The following is a 24,435-nucleotide window of genomic DNA, read 5'->3' as shown; positions in this document are numbered from 1 at the left end:
AAAAAAAAAAAAAAGGGGGGGTCACTTTTGAAAATATGTCACTTTTGTAAGAAAAAAAAAAGGGGTCATTTTTATGAAAATATGGATCACTTTAGAAAAGGAAAAAAAAAAAAAAAAAGGTCACTTTTGTAATATTACTGTTCACACGGGCAAAATGTTCGATGTACAATAAAATTATTGTAAATCGGGGGCATGCAAAAGTTTTTAAAAGGCTAGGGGCTTGTCCTAGTTCTATTAGACTTAGAATTAGTTAGTTTTAGTCTATAAATAGGGGATTTTCATGGCTTTGTAGGACACACCAAAAATACACAAAAATTCAGTTGAATAAAAATTCATTGTTTAGCTCTTGCTTAAACAGTTTTTACTAGTTTTCGATTCAAGGAGTTGGTTAAAGATTAGAACGTTAAAACACTTAGGCCTAGGAGTAGGCTAACAGTTTAATCTCAAAATAATTAGCGCCAAGAGTAGGTTAATTAATATGGGAATTCGATATCATAAGTTTCAGGAGTGATCTTGTGAGGAGAAATAGCGATTCGTTTATATTCAATCTTAAATATTTCTTTCAAGGTTGGATCTTTCTTTCAAAATTGTGGGTTTTCTAAAAACTTGATTAAACAAGGGGTTAGAATCCACATCTTGTGTCCAAGCGTCCACTTTGTGAAAAAAGATCCATGGTTTTGAACCAAAAAGGTGAAGTGTCTAAGTGTCATACCCATGTCCGAGTGTCGAGGGTCCGACATGGGAACTTGAAGTGAAATGAAGAACCCATGTAACATAGATTCACACTAGCCAAGTCACGTTATGTGCATTAAAAGTATGTAAAAGAATCAACATGATTAACAATTACTCTCACCGTATTTTGTTACTTGCTCCACTTTCCTTATGCGGCTGTATTTTATTACTTTATACTATTCCTCCTAAAACTCCGCGCATGGGTCATCTAAGGTAGTCTTAAAAAGCCATGATAAAAAAAATAAAATAATAATAATAATAATAATAATAAATAAATAAATAAATAAATAAATAAATAAAAGGAACATAGTATAGCAAATACGAAACAAACATATAACCAAATTCACTCTAACACTTAGGTTCTAACTTACAAGCAAAGTATTAGAATTTGGGAAAATTTATAACAAACCACCTTATAAAAACTCAAATTTTGTCATAAATCACATTATAGCTATATTTTTATAAACTAAACCTGTTTTCAAAATTTTTGTCAAACCATCCACCCTTACAACCCAAAATCCCACCCCTCCCCCAGCCGCCTCTCCCGCCACCCTTACCATCCCTCCGAACCACCCAATGAAACCCTTAAAAACCCCTTCATCCCTTAAAAACCACTCCACCTTCCCTCTAAACCCTCTCCCTTCCACCTCTCTGCTAAACCCTCAAATGCCCCTCCCCCCACCCCTATACCCTTAGCCACCCCTCCCCCAAACCAAAAAAAGATGGGAGAAGGAGAGCTTGAGGATAGAAGGTTTTGAGGGAGGGGGAGGGGAAGAGAAAGGGGAGGTTTTATGATGGTCTTCATGGGGTGAAGGGTGGTTTCAAGTGGTTAGGGAGGGTTTTAAACCAACGAAGGATGATTTCGAGTGGGTGGTTAGGGTGGGGTTTTTGGCTGGTGACTGTGGTTTCGGGTTAGGAGGGTGGTAAGGGCAAGTGGCACGGCAACAAAGCTGGTGTGGGTGGTGATGTAGGGTGTCAAAGCCAAAATAGTGAGTCAATGACCATATCTCGCATAAATGTGGCTCTTACATAAATAAAACTAGGTTAGGTCTCGTGCCATGTTATTTTAATTACCTCATATTTTCTTTTGACAAATTAATTTATTTATTACATAAAATATAAAAATTGTTTAAAATATCTTGAAAAAATTTGAAGTAACATGGAATATTTGATCAAGATCATATTCTTGTCAAAAAAGATTATATATTTACTTACTATTTCGTAATTAATTGCTTATTAACATAAGAATGGTAAATATTATTGCTCATTTATATAGTTGACAAAAAAAAAAAACTTTTTAAAAAAAAACAAAATAACTTCCTTAAATAAAATTTAGTAATTAATTAATTACTATTAAATATTTAAATATTTAAAATAATATACTAAAGACACACCAGAAATTGACACGTGTCATTACTGGTGTGTATTTTATTATATAGTTATTAATTTGAAATTAGGTTTGTGAATAAAATTTATAACATGGTTTGTGACAAGATTTATCTTTCAAAATGTGGTTTGTGACAAACTTTTCCTATAATTTAAAACCTGAGAGCAATATAACATTATACAAACATAATATTAAGTTCAAATCAGGTTTAATAAGTTCTGATAAGGGTTACCTAAGTACAAATTACAACTAATATAAGTTTTAATAAGGTCTAACAAGTTTAGATAAGTTAAGATAAGTTCAATGAAAAATCAGGTCAATATAACACACCCTAAAAGACATAAAACCCAAATAGCCACCAATCTGGTTGTTAAACTTAGAAGTTTTGAGCATTTCTTAGCCCAAAACCAAAAAAAAATGAGCCATTCCTAAAGAGGTTGTATTGTGGATTTTTTTTTATTTATTTTTTTGACATAAGAGTAAAATTCCGGTTGAATTGTAAGCAATAATGGAAATATTTATCATACTTGAAGATTGGACATAATTCTATTGATTCAAGAGATAAAAATATTTGATTTGCCATTTACATTACATACCAGCTAAACAACGAAGAGCATTTTCAGCAGCTTGCTGTTGAGCATCCTTTCGAGTCTTGCCCATTCCAACTCCTATCTTCTCACCGGTGAATAATACCTGAACCAAAGAGTAGAGTAAACATATTAGGTTTTTAATGATAAGAAAATAATGTGGAATCATTTTGAAGATACACAAACAAGACAAAATGAAGAAACCAATTCTTGAAAGGCTAAGATTGTGAAATGATGACATCTAGCAAGAATTTTAGCCTAGAGGAAAGAGGTCTTATATGTGAAATGATGACATCTAGCAAGAATTTTAGCACGTAGGAAAGAGGTCTTAATGTATATACTTCCTCCGTTTCATCACTTTCTTAATACGGAAGTTTCAAATTAGTTACACCACTTTCCTTTTCGGTTATTAAACTCTCTCTATCTCTCTCCTATTACATGGATTCATTTATTTTATTCTCTCTCATCTACAAAAATTGCCTACGAATCCGCAATTAGCAAAGTGATGCAACTTAAAAAAAATTAAGTTAGTATATATAATCTTTTATGATAGTTGATTGTTAGTTTGTTACTAGAATGATTTCGGTAGAAATGAATTTTTGTGACAGTAATTGCTTTTCCTAATATCTTTTATAGTACATTTTCAAGAAAATTGTATCATGATTGGGTCCCTTCATGGTCAATTCAATGATTAGTGATGAATGGTGGGTAAGGGTAAATTAATACACTCTCAAATCCTTTTAATTGTTCCGATTTTCCTTTTCAGTCTTTTTTTGGTGTTTACTATGACTTTAATAGTTATGATTTAGACTTCTGAGAAATTAAGAACTTGCTTAACATCAACAACAAAGTAATTTAAAAAAAAAAAAAAAAAAAAAAAAAAAAAAAAAAAAAAGACTATATTACAACAATTATCATTGTTAACTTTTTTCATTAATTAAATAAAAGGGATAAAAATATTTATAAATTCTATTATTACTCCCCCCCCCCCCCCCCATTTTCATTTGTTTGTGCCATTTGAAATCTTGAGAGAGATTTTAAGGCAAATGAAATCTTGTACTTAAACGCTTTCCTATGATTCAAAACATAGTCAAGTAGGATTTTGTTAGATAAATCTAGCCTTTTCCTTCCAAATATATTGTTTTTAAAAATATTGGTAATTCATAACTTGTGATATTTTAATTGCAATATTAATTATACAAAAAAAAATTATGATTTATATTTTTTTTTTAAAAAAAAAGTATTCAGATTGTCATCAAATTTTAATAAGTACGATTATTATTACCCACCAAAACTCTTCCAATTTCAAATTTTTTAACCATCTTTTTATCCAATTATCCTTACTCGCTAGTTATTTATACCCTCAAAGGTCCCATGTACCTTGATTTCTTTAATATTCTTCCTAGGTACATCAAAAAGACATAGAGACAGTAAAAAGGTAGCGGTGTTTCATGAAGATTCTTATAGTTAACCTTGGTTGTGTTGCTACTAATGAAAATGAAGGTAGTTTTCAAGATCTAGTTTAGTGTTTAAAATATTTGCAACCTATGTGGATGTCGGACACGGACACGCGTCCAATTCGGCAAAGTCCAATATTTTGGGACTCGGGGACTCAATCCAAAATTTGGACACAGGTGCGGGAACACGTGTATATATATATATATATAGGGGAGGGATCTAGTAAGAATACGTCCATAAGTAAAATTTATACTTATATGAGAACTGATCTAAAATTTAGAACATGTGAGTGAAAAATCAAAACATACGAGTTAAAATTTAAAACATGTGATTCAAATTAAAATTTTGAACATATGAGTAATAATTAAGAACATATGTGTGAGTAATATGTTTAGAACATCTAATTTAAGAATTAGAACAAGTGATTAAAATTTTATAAAATCTGCTTTATAAAAATTTAAACATACGAGTAAAATTTAGAACATCTGATTTAAGATTATGAACACGTGAATAAAAATTTAGAACAAATTGATATAAAATATACAAAGTGTGAGTAAAAAATTTAGAATATACGAGTAAAAAAATAGAACATACGCTTTAAAATCTGGAACATATAATTAAAAATCTTAGAACACACGTTTTAAAATTTAGAACATATAAGCTAAAATTTTGGAACAAGTTATTTAAAATTTATGATATCAAACTTAACTAATTTATGGTTTAGAACATGTGAGTACTAAATTAGAACATTTGATTTAATTTAGAATACCTATGGAAAAGTTTAGAACATCAGATTTAAAATTTAGAACATACGAGTAAAAAATTTGAGCATAAAGAGTGTTTTCACATAAGAAAAATTCTCACATAAGAAAAACTCTTTACTTAAATTAGATGTTCTAAACTTATTACTCACACAAATGTTCTAAATTATTACTCATGAAATCGCTTCGGGAATCCATTCATATTCCTATGGTCTTCTTTGGCGATTTTAATGAAATTTTGTGTGAAGAGAAAAATGGTGGTGTTACTAGGAGTGACAGGGAGATTAAATTGTTCCGGGACGCGGTGGAAGTGTGTGCCTTAAACGACTTGGGTTATAGAGGGTGCAAATTCACTTGGCAGAGAGGTTCTGATAAGGGAGAGACTCAATCACTTCTTGGGCTGTGATGACTGGTGCAATTTATTTCCTCAATTTTCTGTTCGACACCTCCCTTTATACTTGTCTGATCATGCACCTATTATGCTCCAAATAGAGGGGAATAATAGGCAGAGGAAAGGAAGGAAAAAGTTCCACTTCGAAGCTATGTGGCTTGCTAAGGCCGACTGCCAAAAAGTGGTTAAGGATGCCTGGGAGGGAAGTGCTGGTCTTGATGTTAGCGCAAGAATTGCGAGGTGTGGATCATCATTATCAACATGGGCTGCTAGTTCCTTTGGTGATACGAAGAGGAAAATAAATGAAAAAGAAGAGGAATTGGGTGAATGGCAGAAGAGGGTGGCTGATGCTACTATGCTAAATAAATGTAAGGAGATAGTAGCAGAGTTGGATGAGCTTCACAAGTTTGAGGAATCATATTAGCATGCGAGGGCCCGAGCAAACGAGTTGAAAGATGGGGATAAAAATACATCTTATTTCCACCATAAGGCAAGCTATAAACATCGAAGAAATCACATTTGTGCATTTGGAAGATGAAAATGGCGTGCTGTTTGAAGACGAACTTGATCTAAAAAGAATCATATCAGATTATTTTTCGGATATTTTTTCTTCCACCTTTCCCACAAATTTTGATGATGCTCTAGAGGGAATTGAGTGCCTTATGACTGATGAAATGAACCAGTGTTTACTGGGTGAGCCATCGGAAGAGGAGATCTTTGATGCTCTTTCACACATGCACCCGAATAAAGCCTCCGGAATTGATGGTATGCATGCCCTTTTTTATCAAAAATTCTGGCATATTGTGGGTCCTGATATTGTAAATTTTATTAAAGATTGATGGAATAATGATCGTAATCTTTCTGATATTAATAAAACATGTGTTGTGCTAATCCCGAAATGTGATGAGCCAAGGAAGATGAATGAGTTTCGCCCTATCAGCCTATGTAATGTTGTGTACAAGTTGATCTCAAAAATGCTTGCAAACAGACTCAAGAAAATTTAAGAAAATTTTGCCGAAAATTATCTCCCATCACCAGACAAAGCCATTGATAACGGACAATGCCATTGTAGCTTTCGAGATTTTTCATGGTATGAAGAGGAAAAGGGAAGGAAAAATAGATACGATGGCTCTCAAGCTGGATATGAGCAAAGCGTATGATCGGGTTGAGTGGTCTTTTTTGGAGGCAGTGATGAAGAGATTCGGGTTGTCGGCAGAATGGATAAAGAAAGTGATGCATTGTTTGTCGAGTGTGAGCTACTCTTTCAAATGGAATGGGGAAACTGATGGGTGTGTTATTCCAGAAAGGGGAATGAGAAAGGGGAATGAGACAGGGAGACCCAATATCTCCAACCTCTTGTGCAAGGTGGCAAAAGAGAAGCAGATTCATGGTGTTATGGTTTGTAGAGGGGTCCGCATATATCCCATCTTTTTTTCGCGGATGATAGTATTCTTTTTGCTAGAGCTACGCTTCAAGATTGCTCTAAAATTGCTAGTATCATTAGCATATACGAAGGAGCATCAGGGCAAAAAATATATTTTGAGAAATCTGAAGCAACCTTTAGCAAAATGTTGATGCCTCAAGAAGAAGAGATATCCTCAATGTGTTGGGTCAAAGGAGTTGTTAGACACGAGAAGTATTTGGGCTTGCCAACGATTATAGGAAGATAAAAAAAATGGTGTTCTCATGCTTGAAAGACAGAATATGGAAGATAATGTTGGGTTGGAAGGACAAACTTCTCTCACAAGCGGGCAAGGAAGTGCTCATTAAGTCGGTAGCTTAGGCCATCCCGACTTATATGATGGGTTTGTTTAAGATTTCGGATGCTATTCTTGATAGTGTTCACTCTTTGCTTGCTCGATTTTGGTGGGGTGTGGATGGAACATCTCGTAAGATGCATTGGATAAGCTGGGAAAAGTTATGCCTTCCAAAATCGATGGGGGGAATGGGCTTTCGGGATTTAAAAGTGTTTAACCAAGCCTTGCTTGCTAAGCAAGGGTGGAGGCTAATTACCAACATGAATTCCTTGGTGCATCAGGTTTTAAAAGCAAAGTATTTCAAGCATAGTGACTTCACTTCGGCTCGTAGAGGCCATGATTCAAGCTTTGTATGGCGCAGCATTTGGGGTGCCAAATCCCTCCTCCTTGAGGAACTGAAGTGGCGTGTTGGAGATGGTGAAAGTATCAAGGTGTGGGATGAGGCTTGGCTGCCTGGTGAGAGTACTTCTGTGGTGCCAACCCCAAATACCGAGAGTCCTGCTGATCTTATGGTAGCTGAATTGATTGATAAGAGTACAGGGGAGTGGGACTTGGCAATGATTAATTCTCACTTTTATGCTGATGATGTGAGACGTATTGCTGGAATTCCAATCAGTCTGAGATTCCCGGTGGACAGCAGATTTTGGTGGCCGTCATCTGATGGAATTTAGTCCACCAAATCGGGGTATTGGCTGGGTAGATTGGGGCATATTAGAGGATGGGAGCTGCAGTTGGGTGGAAATAATAATGAAGTCTGGAAACTTGTGTGGGGAATGAAGGGGACTCCAAAGTTAAACCAGTTTCTTTGGCGTGCTTGTTCTGGTTCATTAGCAACTTTGAAGAGACTGAGTGACAGACATGTAAGAGAGAGTGGTGAATGTGAAATCTGCCATAGTGCTCAAGAGTCTATATGTCATACTATTTTTGGATGTCCGAATGTGAGCCAGATTTGGGAACCTTACCCTTTGCGTAATGTTTTGATGGATGCCCCTATGTCTTCCTTCAGGGAGGTATTATTATGGATGAGTGCTAAAATCACCAAGGACGAGCTGCTGACCTTTTCTGCAGTGGCTTGGGCTGCGTGGTCTTTCCGCAACTCTGTGGTGTTCAACTCTCCCTGGAGATGTGTGCTCGGGGTGGTGGTGTAGCGTCTAGGAGCAATTGGCAGCTTCCTGCTGCGGGGGGGGGGGGGGGGGGGGGGGGGTGAAGGTGAACACTGATGCAGCTTGTATTGCAGGGGTTAGTGTGGGTTTAGGAGCTGTAATTCGTGATGGGGAAGGTAATCTCATTGCTGTGGGGGTGATGAAGTGTGAGGGGGACTTTTCTGTCAAGCTCACAGAAGCCATGGCTGCAAGGTGGGGGCTTCTGTTAGCTCTGCAGCTCGAATTTAGCAAGGTTGAGTTGGAAGGTGATGCCCTGGCCGTGGTAAATGCTGTCAATCAGGTGTGTGCTGGTCGTTCTCCTTTTGATCTTGTCATTGAGGATATTAAAGAAGCTGGGAAAAAACTTGTTAGCTTTAGTTATAACCATGTTAAGCGTTGTGGTAATGCCGTAGCACATTTTGCTGCTAGATTACCTCCTCCTAGTGGATCGGAGCATTTACTTTCTAACTCTTTCCCCCAAGGTATAATAGCCTTGGCGGAACTCGATTTGGTTTGATTAATAAGATCCGATCCTAACGTGCTTTAAAAAAAAAAAATGTTCAAAATTTTAATTTCAGTCACATGTTCTAAATTTTTACTCATATATATATATATGAAGCTTCATATGTGAGAATTCATACTTATGTGAGAACTGATTTAAAATTAAGAACATGTGAGTAAAAATTTAAAACATATGAGTAAAAATTTATAACATGCGAGTTAAAATTTAGAACATGTAACTCAAACTAATTCTGAACATATGAATAAAAATTTAGAACATGTGAGTAAAAATTTAGAACATGCAAGGTTAAAATTTAGAACATATGACTCGAACTAAAATTCTGAACATATGAGTAATAATTTAGAACATTTGTGTGAGTAATATGTTAAGAACATCTAATTTAAGAATTTGAACAAGTGATTAAAAATTTATAGAATCTGCTTTATGAAATTTTAAACATACGAGTAAAATTTAGAACATCTGATTTAAGATTATGAACATGTGAATAAAAATTTAGAACAAACTGATATAGAATATAGAAAGTGTGAGTAAAGAATTTAGAACATACGTTTAAAAAAATAGAACATACACTTTAAAAACTGGAACATATAATTAAAAATCTTAGAACACAGATTTTAAATTTTAGAACATATAGGTTAAAATTTTGGAACAAGTTATTTAAAATTTATGACATCAAACTTAACTAATTTATGGTTTAGAACATGTGAATACTAAATTAGAACATTTCATCTAATTTAGAACACCTAAGGAAAAGTTTAGAACATCATATTTAAAATTTAGAACATACGAGTTAAAATTTAGAACATAAAGAGTGTTCTCACATAAGAAAAATTCTCACGAGAGCCTATATATATATATATATATATATATATATATATATATATATATATATATATATATATATATATATATATATATATATATATATATATGTATGTATATATATAGTATCATAAGGAAGCCCAATTTTAAAGTCCACTTGAATAAAAATAGGATGTATAAAGAGTCACATGAATTAAAAGAGAGATGTTAAACAAAACAAAAAAAAAATAGGTACTCGTAAAACGTTTTCTTTTCTTTTTCTTGTCTCTCTCTTCGTATCTTGTTCTACACCTAAAAAACTCCCTGCTCTTCAATGGCGTCACTTTTCACCGTCACCCTCGCTGCAGAATCAGATATGGCGTTTGGCTCGCCAGAGGCCCACGAGTGAAGATCCTATAGTTTTATTACATTTTACTTGTTCATTTTTGTTTAATTTGGGGATTAAGGTTTCTGCCGAATCCGAGGAGAAATTGACGAATTAGACATGAATTTCGTGCCCGAATCCCATACGCATCGTGTCCACGCGCGTTTGGCGGCAAAAATGCCGAGTCCAAGTAACATAGCTTGCAACTTGGAGAAGGGTAGAATTTCATATTCCTTATAAAGGAATCATTGGTTTCAATTAATCACAATGTTCAACAACAATGACACTATATTTGGATAACAATAGCGAAGAGAAATGGAAGGGAAGCAAAAAGAGAAAGGAGAATGGGAGGTGAAGGGAAGGAGAGAGTTACCTTCCATTTTCCTTCCAAAGCTTTAACAGAGGGGTTTGGTTTATTAATGGAGATTATTTCCTTTTCTTTTCCTTTTCCTTTCCTTATGTCTTATCCAAATAAGGACATTATACTACTCCATTTCCCCTTCCCACTCTTTTTCTCCAAATTTTCCTATTCAAACATACTGTGAGAGATTACAAACACCCTTACGTTCCTATATTGGAGTTCTTCAAAGATTTGGGTGATAATTCAAGTGTTGTGACTCTTGTGAGGATTGGTAATAATTGTAAATTGATAAGTGACATTGGTGGGTTATTGTTGGAGGGTGGGGTGAGGATTTTCCACGTAGAAATTTGATAGCAATTATGTTTAATACATCACACCCTTCATTAGCTCATGGCGTCTTTAACACATGTATCAGCCTTTTTGCTTCCACTAATTCTAACAAATAGTTCAGTTTATCACTATCGCCATAATGTTATTAATTTTTATATTTAAGAATCATTAAACAATAAAAACTTCAATTTAAATATAAAATGAAAATGTTTTTGGAGTAGCGGCTTTGCTAAACTAATATCTACTAATCAAATGACATAGCTAAAAAAAAATATCTACTTATTTTGCTAACTGAATTTTATTATGGACTTTTGCTTTTTGAAAGTAATTTTTACCAAAAGTTAGGAAGTTATTTTCAAGTATACAAAGTGTACAAGGCCTTAAATTTTCAAGATAAATTGCCATATTTTAACTATACTGGTGAACTTTGACCAAATTCCATGTTGAGCAGTTCATATAGTAAAAAAACATCAATTACAATGTTACTTATTGCTATAATAACATCATTACCAAAGCAATATACTAACCTCAACAGAAAACTGCAAATCCTTACTTGTGCTGAGAATCGGCTTGAACTCAACCTGCATTAAAGAAAGTATATAAGATTTGATGGCTTTGGACATGTTACAACGAAATACTTTTGATCAGATACTGTTTGAACATAAAGGCTATAAAGAACTCCCAACTATTTGAACATACTTGATAGCACATGTTCAAATAGTATCAGATACAACGAAATACTTTAGATCAGATACTATTTTATCATAAGTGATCATAAGAAAGTATATAAGATTGGACAGCAAAAGTATTTGATGGCTTTGGACCTGTTTCAACGAAATACTAATACTGACAAAGTTACTAAAAACTGATTTCATTTCACATACCTTTGAACAACATCTTCGACCAATTTCTTGCAGCACACTGATTGATAAGCTGGAAGGCAATGTATTTACTTTAACAGCATCAGCTAGTGTTTCTTTGTTAGTGGTAGAAGCTGGACACTGAATATTAGCAATTTCAGGAACACCTGTTCAGGTTAAAAAGAGCACTTATGGTCAGATACTATACATTGTCCAAAGCCATCAAATAATTTGATGTTCAAAGCATTACAACATTTGGGCTTTTACTTAATTCACACACTCCCCTTTGACCATCTATAATGATTTATACTTAAGAAATGTGGGATCTAGTTAGATTCATCTTGACACATGCTTTCAAAATATTTAATTTTACTATGTTTACTTAGAAAATAACTACAGATATCTATGTCAAATGTTGTTGGAAAGTTTGAATTTTTGAAACTCTACCTGCTATAATGATTATGGAACAAAAATAAGTTGATCACCTCAAGTTTTCATCATCCTAATTTAGCATCTAAACCTCTACCATGTTTCCAATGTCATCATGAAAGCACAATAATTAAACAGCAACACACGTGCGCACGCACATACACAGTAACATATGCTACTCATGTGCGCAAGCATACACAGTAACACTTGTTGCTCACAGTAAGCCCCCTTCTTATTCTAGATCAGATTAGCTTGTTTTTATTGCGAATTGAAGTTGGGTACCTATTATCCCAGAACTTAATTCCTTTAACTATTTTTGAAGGTGAAAAGAACAAAGTCTAACACAAACTTACTTCTAATAGAAAAGAATACCTTCCATCAAGTGAAACCAAATAAATAATTAGAAAGACTATATTGACATACCAGCTGTCTCACTAGCAGGTAGATTTTGTTTTGAAAATTCCTGTCCAGCATTCGCCTGCAGCCAGTAAGAACTAATATATCACTACAAGAGAAGCGAATGTAGAAACCTTAAAAGTAATCAGAAAGCAGATTAACAAATGATGAATTGAGCAATCATAAAAAATTGGATAACTTGAGATAAAACCACATCAGTCCTCACCCTGGAAAGCTGGGCCGAAGAAACAGGAAGTGCTGTGCTGTGACCAGGATGACCTGCATAAGCTCTTTGTTTATCAACTTTAATATCAAAATCTTGAGCAGGCACAATTCCTCGGTTGCTCAATAGACCCCTATTCCCATCCTCTTCAACCAACCAACCACCTTGTGATGATTGAGCAGGTAATTTAAGAATTGGGGGATCACCTGACAAACTTCTTATATCTTTTCTAGCCGGTACCCCAAGCAAACCCTCTAGAATGTAAACAGCAGAGGGAAGAGAATATAATAAAAGATCAAAACTAATTTCTAATTTCAATAGAATAAAACCAAATAGAAGGAAAAAGCTTTTATACTTTGTGAAGGCATAGTCATTCTCAAAGGATTAGCAACACCCGAAACAGAAGGGATTGGCTGCTGTGGTGCTTCAGATCTCAAGTCAGGAATATTATTTGCTAAATAAGTATCTGAATCCACAGCAAGTTTCTCATCCTAAGAAAAAAATGAAGAAACTGTCATGAAAAAAACATCACAATATTCTTTTTATTTATTTTTTTTTTTTTTTTGAAACAACATCACACTATTCTATGATGAATAGAAAAAATGACAAAAACAAAATTTATCTTAGAAAGATGAGCTGAATGGTTGCATTGTAACATACATCAACTAAAGAATTAAAAAAATAAACTTTTTTGCTTGTAGAGCAGGACAGACTTACCAATTGCGGTAGTCTCTGTTCAACTTCTGCACCAGAAATGCCTTCACTCATGGGAGCGCTTGTATTTCCATTTGCAATAAATCCTGTCTCCTGAAAGTACACATGGTTCAACTTTGGCCAAAAGCATATGCAATTCTCACCAACATGATGGTACAAGCAACTAATTCATACCTCTGAAATTAAATAATTGCTCACATCTGGAGGAGAAGGTATATTTGACATCTCATCTTCATAAAATAGCTCGAAGATTTTTCTCAAAAAGTTCTCATCAAATTCTCTAGCAAAAATCAGAGCACACATCAACAGGGAATAAATAAATATATGATGGAACTGTGAAGGAGTTCATATAAGTGGGGCACTCCTTGAAAGCATAATTATATATTTATTCTGATTTAACTCTTACTTGAAAAAGCCTCCCCTTACATTGCATGCAACATTTCTGGCTACACATAGGACTGGAACAGCATTTGCTGTCTATTGAACAAAGAAAAATAATTATTTATAATTAGTCTCACGTAATGGTAGGATTCAACACTGTGCCGCAAAATTAATTTTGTACCTCGGCTTGGGGAGCATAGTATGGGGTGAATGCAGGAACCACATGTACACGTGGCTGATCCTTATCCTCCCATACCTTCAACCGATCATCAATCACCATTGCCATATTAGGATGACAAACACCATCCTGAAAAACGTGCAGCAACGACTTTCTTGATCCTGCAAAGCTTACAAGAACAAGGATTAAGAGAGATCTTTATAATCTTTCGAGGATGTAAAAAGTGGATGTGCATAGGTAGAGGGATTATTAGGATGGAGAGCTGTAATTAAACAGGAAATTTTACTATCACTCTATACTTTGACAATGCGTGATGAGGACCTTTGCATCATTACCTCTGTGTTTGTCGTCCTTAGTAAAGAGATCAATAGGTTAACATTAATTAAATAGAGGGCTTCACAATCAAATCTACTCCATATAGTTTCAGATAAACAATATATTCTAAGTGAAACAATGTATAAAAAAGCTCAAGGCGAGAGGGGTTCTTCTGCGCCTAGGTGCACCTCATTGCGCCTCTTTGAAATGAGGCGCGCTATATGGCCAGTTTAAAAATTTCGGCTGATGTTTGCTTCATGTGCGCCTCGGGTGCACCTCGTGCGCTTTTGGTGCGCCTACCAAAAACGCTTCACCCCCTGATTGCCTTCCGCGTCAGCTCCTAGGCGCGCTTTTTCAAACACTGATGTGAAAGACCAATTTTTTTGGTATTCTATGTAGTGGTATTAGGGAATGGAAAAATTGATTATAGTGGCCTAGACTAACCTAAGCTTAAATGGGTTAAAACCTGTACTTAAACTGAATAATTTTACTAACCCTCCAAAAGCTAACCTTCCCCCTCTCTTCAACCCAACACCAAACACCATGCACCCACCCCCTTTTGTCCAGCCACCATCACCAGTGCCACCCTAGCCCAGATACTGCCACCCCTTTACTAGACCCACACCACTACTGCCTTCAAAAATCCCGACCCAAACAGCCCCTTTCCTTCATAAATTTGAACACACCACCCACTCCCTTCGGAAATTCAACTCACACCGGCCACTCCCTTCGAAAATCCAACCCACACAGCATTCTCCTTCGAAAATCTGACCAAACACCCACGGTCCCACCCCCTACGAAAATCCAACCCCGAAGGTGGGGTGAAGGTGGAGGTGGTGCTGTTGCTGTTGCTGTCCCATCACAGCCTGCGATGGTGGGTCATTGCGGGCTTCTACTATCTGCGACTCAGTGATGTTAGGCGGTGGCTGTTGTTGAGGGTGAGGGGGTAGTGATGGTGGTTTGTCTTTTTATAAAATTCGGCCACTATAATTAATTTAGCCATTCCCTAATGCGACTACATAGAATACCAAAAAAAATGTTCTTCCAAATAAAATTTCTAATTTGAAGGACACCATGTAGAATCTCCCAAAAGTTAATCCCCACTCATAATGTGCAACGAATATGCTCCACAAGTTTCCATTTTCTTTATCTCCTCTTTAAGGTTGACTAACGGGATAATCGGCAAATTTATTTTTGAACGGATTATTAGGAAAGAGAGCTGCCTTTTTTGTGCTCATTTTCACAATATATTCTGATTATCTACTCAACGTGATTCTTGTGTGTGGTTTCTTGGGCAGCAACGCATGAGATTAAAATTTCCTAAGACCAACCCATGATAAAGAAATAAAAGAGCTAGATTCTAAGTGTGACTCTTAGTTTATACAGTTAATTAACATGGAAGATTCTAGAGTGTGAATGGAAAGTTCTATAGAGATTTTTTCTTGTAAGTCCTTTCTTTGTTGCTTAACTGCACCCCCAAGTATCCAGCATTTCCTATAGCTAATATCATCTAGAAGGCAAAGGAACCTCTAAGGCGAGAGCTTTATGTAGATGTTGGTAAAGCACAATCCAGGGAAGGCGTGGCCTATCACCTTACGTCTACATGCTTCATCGACACAACAAATAGTCTTGTTCACATATTTTCCTTCATTATGAGGTGGCAAGTTAACAATTGAGAAGGCTTTCACTTTGCTTAAAGAAACTTAAGTATGTTCTTTGAAAATTATGAATTTGCTGCAAGATTTACTCTATGGGGTTGGAAGAATTAAGCAAAAAAGAAGATGTTGCATTGGTGCAATGCTGTAATGAGGATTTTGTGGAATGTTTAGTTTGAGCAGAAGACAATTGGGTCCGAAAATTATTGTTTCTAATGAAAAGACTTACAGAAACTGGGTTGGTTTGAAAATTTGATTTCTGATTCAGTTTAATGACAGCTTGTCCTCTCCTTTGTACTTGTTTCTGTGCTGGTTAAATTATAATAATCTTCTTATCCAGTAAAATTGAAAAAATAAGTAAAGATACTCAACTGAAGGAACTTTTTAGCTTGTCCTTTGTTTCAGCTATCTTACGATATTATTTAATAGCCTCTTATTTTGGGAATTTCTTCCTGAAGAAAACCTAGGCTTCACTATCCGGACCAAATTACTGAAAAGCAAAGATACCAAAGTGAAGGAACTTTTATTTCTTAAAGTGGGCAGGTTATGCTTACATGGGAAACAAAACAGCTTTCTATAAAATTAGTCTTCAAAAAACTTAAAAGCAGCAAAAAGACATCCAATACAGCACCTTTACTTCCCATTTCGTTTTGTGTGCAATAGCTTTTTGACATAGTATATAATTAATAATTTCATTTTTTAGCAACTATTAATTGCTTATTCAGACAATTGCTGGTGACCACTAAGAAATTTAGGAAAAACGTTATAACATTGAATATCAGAAGAAAAATTGTTTTGTTTTAAAAAGAAATTGATGTTGTTATAGAAATCGGAATCAAAATTGATGTTGTTACCAAATATTCTACCTGTCCAATATCCAGGCCAGTCTTACATATCCAGAGTATAATCAACAGATGAGTTATGATTTCTTTCAAAAAGAAAACAGATGAGTTATGATACTTTAGCGTATATTTCTTGTTTCTAGGACAAACATCCTTTCCTTTAAAGGATGTAATATAAAACGTTCTTAAGTATCATATCCTATAAAAGTATAATAAAATTATTCATTATACTTTTTCTGACAAGTAGATTTTAGAATAATAAGCAGCATGAACAGGGGCCAAAATTATTCACTATATACTCGTTTAATGGTAACACAATTTATTAAAAAGTTCAAAGTCACATAATTATTTATATTATTAATGGCAACACAAATACTCCCTTTGTTTATTGCTTTCTACCTTTAGCATACCTATAACCCCCCACCCCCCCACCCCTCTTTTACCACTCTTATCCACCTTGTTCTTACTAACACCCAGTGTTCACTCCTCTCTTACTTTACCCACCTTTTTTTTATTTTTTTTAGTTAGCTAATTTAACAATAAGTTGGGTTGGTAGGAGAAAATAAATGGAGAGAGTATGTTATTTGTTAATTGTACTCTTCCTGGCAAGTAGATTTTAGAATAATAAGCAACATGAACAGGGGCCAAAATTATTCATTATATTCATACACTCCCTCGGTCCCTAAATAAAAGTCTAACTTACCTTGGGCATGGTTTTAGGAAAGGAATAGAAGTGCGGCATTGTTGATAGATAGTTGCCCATTTGCAATAAATGGGTAGCCTTAATAAGATATGCTCCTTTCTATCAAATAAAATTGTTGATTAACAATTTATTGTTTTTTAATAAGTAAGAGAGAATTTAATGGGGTTAAAGGGTTCTGTTGATTGAAAGTGTATTAAAAAAAGAAGTTAGTGGATGATAGCCCCATTCCAAATGAGAAATGGGGCTTTAATATATAAAGAAGAAATTCAGGGAAATGGGCTTTAACTTAAATGACGAAAGACGTATAAAGAAAGAAAAAACTAATGCTCATGGATCAAAAATAGGCATTTTAACAACTACCTTTCAATATCACAAATGAATACCCGACGTCTTGGAAAGGCTATCAAAATTTGAAGTTACTTGAAGATATATATTAGCATCTTTCGCATGGCTATCAATTTTGTTGTCATTTCGAACCCTTCGCCCTTATATGTTATAATTGACCAACCCAATCCCCTTACGATGCAACTATTTAGCATCATTAGCTACTTTCAGTTGCATAAGCATAAATTACAGAAATATCAAGATGAATATCTGAGCCTATGAGAGAATGATAATGAAATCCTGCTTACCTGACTTCACACATACAACCCGATTAAGAAGTTGTTTTGAATTAATTAGGTTTGCTTCAGGGTCAAGAAGCCTCCACATCTCTAAAGCATAATCTCTCTCAGCCATGGTACAGACAAATACTTCAAATCTTTTGCGCCCTTTTGCTGTCAAATAACTTCTCAAGTCCTCCCATGCAGGTCGTAACCGCACAAGAACACTGGTATCACGATTCTGCCCATAGAAAATGGTTGATCAGAGGTTCTGCTTATTATCAATGGTTTAGTTTCAATTTCTTCTATATAAAAGATTTAGTCTTAAAAAGGTAAATAATGAAAACATGAAGGGTCATAAAAAATAAAATGAAGGAAAACAAAATGTTATGTGCTACTATATATCATTAAAAGAGAACCCCAGATTAGCCCCATAAAATAGCCCAAAGCAGAAGCACAGTGAACTACACAATCCCATACAGACCTTAAAACTATTTCAATTTTTTTTTTTAATTCCATCTTTCTCTATCCCAAGATCCAAATGCCAAGCAAGCAAATTGATTTCAAAAAAACGCTGGGTGCTAAACTGTGATGCTCCCTTGATGAGCTTTATCTTTCATGCTAAGTCTTTTATGAATCCAAAATAAAATATCTCCCAAAATCTTCTTCTCCAAAGCTTCCCAACCACTCCATGAGATGTTACTAATGACCCAAATTCTATCTCACCCACACTTTAATACCATTAGTTAATATCTTCAAATTTACTAAAGTAAAATATTATGGAAAGTTAATATTTTAGAAGTGAATATCAAGACGAATCCAACAAGACCCCACATGACTATGTTTGTCCTAACATATAATTCCTCCGTTTCTTTATAGTTGCAACACTTCCCTACAATGGAAATGTCACAATAGTTGCAACACACTATAAAAGTTAGGTTTTTATGGTGAAAATTGTACTATTACCTTTATATTTAAAGAACATGGCCCAAATGATTAACCAATTAACCCCATTTTAAGTGTATTATATTATGTGAGGTCCACTATTCCTAAATACCGTGATAAAGTGTCTGTTGTAACTATAAAGAAACGGAGAAAGTACATCACAAAGAACGGTCAAAAGAGGTTGTGTGAATAGAGCAAAATCTCCAACGTTGCTATTAAATATAAAATAAAATAAAGTATGATTGATATAAATTTCAAAATAAACCTTTATATGTAATTGTACCAAACTATCATATTTGGTCCCAATTTCTTATTGTTAGGTTATAAACTTCGAGCTTTGTTAATCAATGCAGATCACAAAATGACAACCTAAAATATAGCACTTCAACTTTTATATTGTTGGCTAAATTACCGTAGTTCTTTTTCTTATATGGATTTAGGTTAAGCCCTTAGCCCAAGCTGTTTACTTTTCATAAAAAGCAATAGGCCTATTATCTTGCATAACATGGCACAAACACCTACTCCATAACCCAAAGCTTCCAATTCCACCACAAAATTTATTCCGGGAAATCCTCTTTCAAAGGCTCTCATGCCTCATTTAACCCCTAAAAATTATCAACTTTTTCGTTAATGATTACTATCTGTGCATATTGCTTAATAAACTTTCTCTAATACTCGGTGAGCCCAAAAAATCATCTTAGTTGTCTTAGGTTGCTTAGTAATGGCCATTAAAGCATCACCTTCATGGGGTGTTTAGTTCAAATAATTTAGGTATGAGGTATTGTTTAAAAAAGGGTAAAACCAATACCTAGTGTTTGTTTAAGATATTTAAATTTTTAAACCCATACCTTAAACCCCGATTGTTTTAAGAAACCCGGGGGGTGGGGGGAACAGGATACGACTCATACCAGACTTTTAGGTCTTAAGTAAAAGAAAAATAATCATTACCTAACAAAACCATATACAGGGCATTAAGTATAAGTTCCATCTCCATACCACACTACTCTTATTCTTGACTCCAAACGCATACCACTGCAGGAACCAAATCCCCCTTTTTCCATACCAAGTGTCACACCATTATCGGATATACATGTCCTGAGTATGCCACCTCCTCCTTCCTAAAATCACATTTTGTCATATAAAAAAATAAGCTATTTTCTGTCAAAACTAACCCCATGTGCTTACCATGATATGCCTAACCAACGAAATCATTAAATAACACAAGAAGAAAATTTAAGTAAGGGCAAAAAAAATCCATCCATTAAGGATCAAAAGGTTGTGGGGGCGTTTGTCAAACCGAATTAGATGACCAGAAATTCATAGTGCCCTTTGTGTGTCCAAAAGGCAATCTTGCATCCTTGAAATACCCAACTTTAACATCTAGCTCATAAAATACTAACTACTGATGCAATTCATGCAACAACTCATCTATAACCAAGATTAAATATACGCTTATTAACTCTGACACAAAAGTGCCACGACCATTCCATTTTCTTCACCAACTTGAGGTAATGAAAGATTGAAGGGTTAATTATTCTTGTGGCCAACATGTCCTTCACCCAGTGTATCTTAGCTTTATGAGCAGCGGTGATCACTCCCATTTGGATTGCTTCCTTTCTTAAAAATTATCATATTCATGTCTTTTTTACAAGAAAAACCCACATGCGCCTCTAAAACAGTCTCGTATAGATGGAGTATCCCTTAAAAGAATTTGTGAAAGCTTTTTCGGGCTTCCCAACTGCCCTTCAATGCTTCCCCTTTCTATGATTAGTTAACTTCCAACCATAAGCATCAAACTTCTTTAACAAAATTCCTTTACCACATCTAAATATCCCTTAATACGGCTATAGTAAAACCAAATATCCCATAAAACAATTAATATTTATCACTACACAAAAGTAGCACACAGCCACATATGTTACAAGACCACCATTTCACATTGTTGTTGTAATTCAAGTAATTAGATATATATTCTTTATATTAAACTTGAAAAACATTCTCACCTACAAGAGCACCCACAATGGGGACTACAATCCTCATCCTTATTATATTTTTTTGTGAAGTTAGATGATGAGGATTGTTGTGGAAGCTTTTAGAAGGATCCTCAATCAAAGAGGATGTAGGTAAATCCTCTATAGATGGAGGATGAAGAAGCATTGGCTCAAGAGCCAATTTTTTGGCGGAATTGTGTGGGTGGGTGACACGTGAGAAGAGAAAAGGGAATTATTTTAAAAAAAAAAAACATAAACATGCACCAATTTGGCAAACAGAGGATCCTTAATTGATGTGGGGAAAATAGAGAATGAAAAATAGTTAAGAGAATGAAGTTAGTGGAAAGTGGGGTATATGAAAGAGAAAATGAGGTGTCAAAACAAGAATAAAAGATAGAGTATATAAAAGGATGAGAATGAGGATGTTATTGCCCATGCTCTCAAGTATAATTTTACGAAGAAATGAGAGAATAGATGACTTATAGCAAAAAAAAATGAGTCAATCTTGACACCAATTTGTAGAGTAGTCTTCAATGGTGGTTAAAGGTTAAAGGGTCAATGTGGAGCTATAGAGAAAAAGAAAGGAAAGAGGGGTTATACTTCAGCTAGGGTAACCATGGGTTAAGAGGAATTTTATTTTTCTTTTTTTTTGTCATTTAATTGGTTAATCAAGGGTTAAACGTGGGTTAAGGGGAAAAGATGACGTCATTAATGGTATAAAGGGGAGGTTGGTAGTAAATTCTTTTTAAATTTTTTACGATAACAATTCACAAGATTTTTAATTTGCGATAGTAATTTTCAAAATGACATTGATACGCGGTAGTAATTGACAAATTTTCCTAACTGAAACTAACCTTCATGGCTTTATCACCTAATGTACAACATGATTAGTATATCCTTAATCTTAAGATTTCGCTTACAAAGAACAATCATTATCAGATACACAAGAACTATGATCGTAAGAGACCACTCATCTATGTACATCCAGCACGATCTTACCCGTAAAAAGACATAATCTCCTCAACAATAACCCATTATATTGTACTCCCTCCATCTTTTAATTAGTGATCCATTTCTCGTAGGCACATATGTCGATCCAAACCTTTGGCCAATAATATCTTTAATTATCAATAAGTAGAAATTATAACAATTGTAAATTAATAATCTAATTCATCGAGGCAATTCCAACAAATACCTACTAGACTATATTTTTTTTTATGCATAAATCACAAACATTGGTCAAAGTAGGTCAAGTGACTACGGAATAGTGCATAAAGTGTTAATGGAGAACTTATTAAAAGCCGGAGGATGTGTCCAATCACCTTACCATAACCATCTGTTTTATTTCTCATGTCGACTCAATACGTGTAATCTTAACTCCCAGCCTAAATTTGAAATGCCTAGAGTTATCTTACTGTCCTACAAAATAAAGTATCAATGCAGGGAACTACATAAACTCCCATGATCCTCTTACACAAGAAAGTTCCATTTGAATCCTAAATTGAATGCCGGTAATTTGTGAGGAACAACTACCGAACAAATTAGAAACACGAAATAGCAATCCTATGCCCTAATATCAAACAACCACTTTAAGATAAAGTAAAATCTTCATGAGCTCATGTATGATACCATGTTAAAGAACCAACTCAACCAAATCGATTTATATACTCTATCACATGTATATGTAAAACAGACAGTACATAAATTAAGATAGTGAGTTATAAGCAGAACAAGTTAAGTCACCTCGGGATTAATTCGAGTAAGAACAAGATGCTTCTCAGGCAACCGAACAACAGGACGGGCAAGAGTCTCATGATTTTCCGACAATGGAGCAACCTCCTCAAATTGCGCCTTATAAACCTTCCCACCATCCACAACACAATCATTCTCAGCATACTGCTTAAGCAACGCCCGATCATCAGCGTACCTCTTCAACTCCCCATTCATCCCTGAAATCCTCACCGGATCCCCCTCCCGGGATAACCAACTCTTCAACGCATCAATCCGATCCTCAAAAGACTTCATAGTGTTGGCAACAATGAGGGTTTCATCGAGATCGAATACAATCGACAAACACCGCAAATTCAACATCCCTAAACACGAAACATAAAGCCCAACCGGCGCAGCGTAAACCCAGAAACAAGGGAACTTCTTCTGCTTACTGGGCATTGCAACAAGATGAATCTCCTCATTGTTAAGCAAAACAACAGCAGATTTAAGCTCGTAAAAGCAAGAAGCGTGCAAACTCAAGAGGCTTTGTTGCTGCTGCTGTTGTTGATCGGAGGGTTCGAGTTTGCAGAGAAAAGAGAAGGGAGAAATGATACGGAGAAGTGACAGTGGATGACACCGTTCGCTTGATGGCGAAATATGATGGATTCGAATTTCATTGTTCGGAAATTGGAATTTCGAGTCTTTTGCCATAGATTTTACCTCTAAGTCTCCCAAACTCGTTTCGCCATGAAAAACCGCCATTTTCGACCCTAATTTGCTCATTTTTTTTTTAATACCCAGAAAACTCAATTAATTTATGGGATTGAATGACTAATTAAATTGAAGGATGATTGAAGAATGTTTGTGAAAATTTGAGCGCCACTGTAAGTTTGATTCCAGAATCTGGGTAAGTTCTCTCAGGGGTGTGTTGCGAGTCTGAAAATATGGAGGATTGAATTTTGCATCACATATATATAGGGCTCGATGACCTTTACTCGGATTTCGCTAGTTTTTGGGGAATTGAAGGAAAGAGTGTACATTTTTTTTTTTTTTTTTTTTAACAAAAAGAGCTATAAAATAAAGGAAAAATTGACGTTTGCTACCGGTCAAAGTACCATGTGTCACAATTGCTACCTGTTAAAAAAAAAAAAAAAAAAAATTACTTTACTACCACCCAAATTCACTAAATGTAGAAATAATTATCACTTGACGGTTTCTGTCAATGTGTCGTGTGCTCCCTTCTTTCGAAAGAAAGATTGACATTCTCGGTCTTAGCTGCTCATGGTTATTTCGGCCGATTGAAAAAACCAAAAAGTTCGCATTCACAGTCCCAACCGGAGGGACTAGAAGGGGGCCCGAATGGAGTACTCAAGTTGAACCGGGCCCGGAAATCGGTGGCGGCTGCTTAGGTAATAGCACTCAATTCGAAGGCATACCGATACCGAGAGCCAAGGTCACCTTATTAACTACCTTCCTTCTCCTTCCCCGTAACTCTCTCTCTCTCTCTCTCTCTCTCTCTCTCTCTCTCTCTCTCTCTCTCTCTCTCTCTCTCTCTCTTCCCATCCAATACACTCAACCTCCATTATTGACTTCATTGAATTATTTTTTGACCTTCTTTTACCCACGAATCTCTTTCTCTCCCTTACACAAGTTCCTCAATTTTTCTCTCTCTCTAACTTATCCTCAGATCCAAGGTTTGTGTGCGTATAAAAATCTTAGTAAAAGAGAAGGTTCAACTGGGAGCATCGTCATCTCCATTGCTGAAGTGGAACTTGAGGAATCTTCTGACAATCGTCGACTGTGGTAATTATGTGTTAATTAGGTTCAGTAAATGGTGATGTCATGTGTTTGTTTATTGTTTCATGGTTTGGTTTGG

At 35.2% G+C, this 24,435-nt stretch overlaps 1 protein-coding gene across 1 annotated transcript in view; it reads right to left on the bottom strand.

The window, feature by feature from the left end:
* The window catches only part of LOC145611341 (RNA polymerase II C-terminal domain phosphatase-like 2), a 28,163-nt gene extending 4,678 nt beyond the window's left edge, over nucleotides 1-23,485 (bottom strand). Inside the window, exons 1-12 of the mRNA XM_081666659.1 lie at nucleotides 22,593-23,485; nucleotides 17,944-18,154; nucleotides 13,800-13,957; nucleotides 13,644-13,714; nucleotides 13,412-13,517; nucleotides 13,241-13,330; nucleotides 12,879-13,014; nucleotides 12,527-12,777; nucleotides 12,328-12,382; nucleotides 11,500-11,642; nucleotides 11,143-11,196; nucleotides 2,716-2,812 (exon numbers count right to left, since the gene is read on the bottom strand). Of these exons, the coding sequence (XP_081522785.1) occupies nucleotides 2,716-2,812; nucleotides 11,143-11,196; nucleotides 11,500-11,642; nucleotides 12,328-12,382; nucleotides 12,527-12,777; nucleotides 12,879-13,014; nucleotides 13,241-13,330; nucleotides 13,412-13,517; nucleotides 13,644-13,714; nucleotides 13,800-13,957; nucleotides 17,944-18,154; nucleotides 22,593-23,342 (2,122 nt within the window). The 5' untranslated portion in view covers nucleotides 23,343-23,485. The remainder of the gene's footprint in view (nucleotides 1-2,715; nucleotides 2,813-11,142; nucleotides 11,197-11,499; nucleotides 11,643-12,327; nucleotides 12,383-12,526; nucleotides 12,778-12,878; nucleotides 13,015-13,240; nucleotides 13,331-13,411; nucleotides 13,518-13,643; nucleotides 13,715-13,799; nucleotides 13,958-17,943; nucleotides 18,155-22,592) is intronic.
* Nucleotides 23,486-24,435: the final 950 nt, after the last annotated feature.

The sequence above is a fragment of the Chenopodium album genome, chromosome 24, assembly GCF_948465745.1.
Source record: "Chenopodium album chromosome 24, dcCheAlbu1.1, whole genome shotgun sequence".
NCBI classification, from domain to species: domain Eukaryota; kingdom Viridiplantae; phylum Streptophyta; class Magnoliopsida; order Caryophyllales; family Amaranthaceae; genus Chenopodium; species Chenopodium album.
Note: the sequence above shows the minus strand (reverse complement) of the source record. Positions and strands in the feature narration are given on the sequence as shown.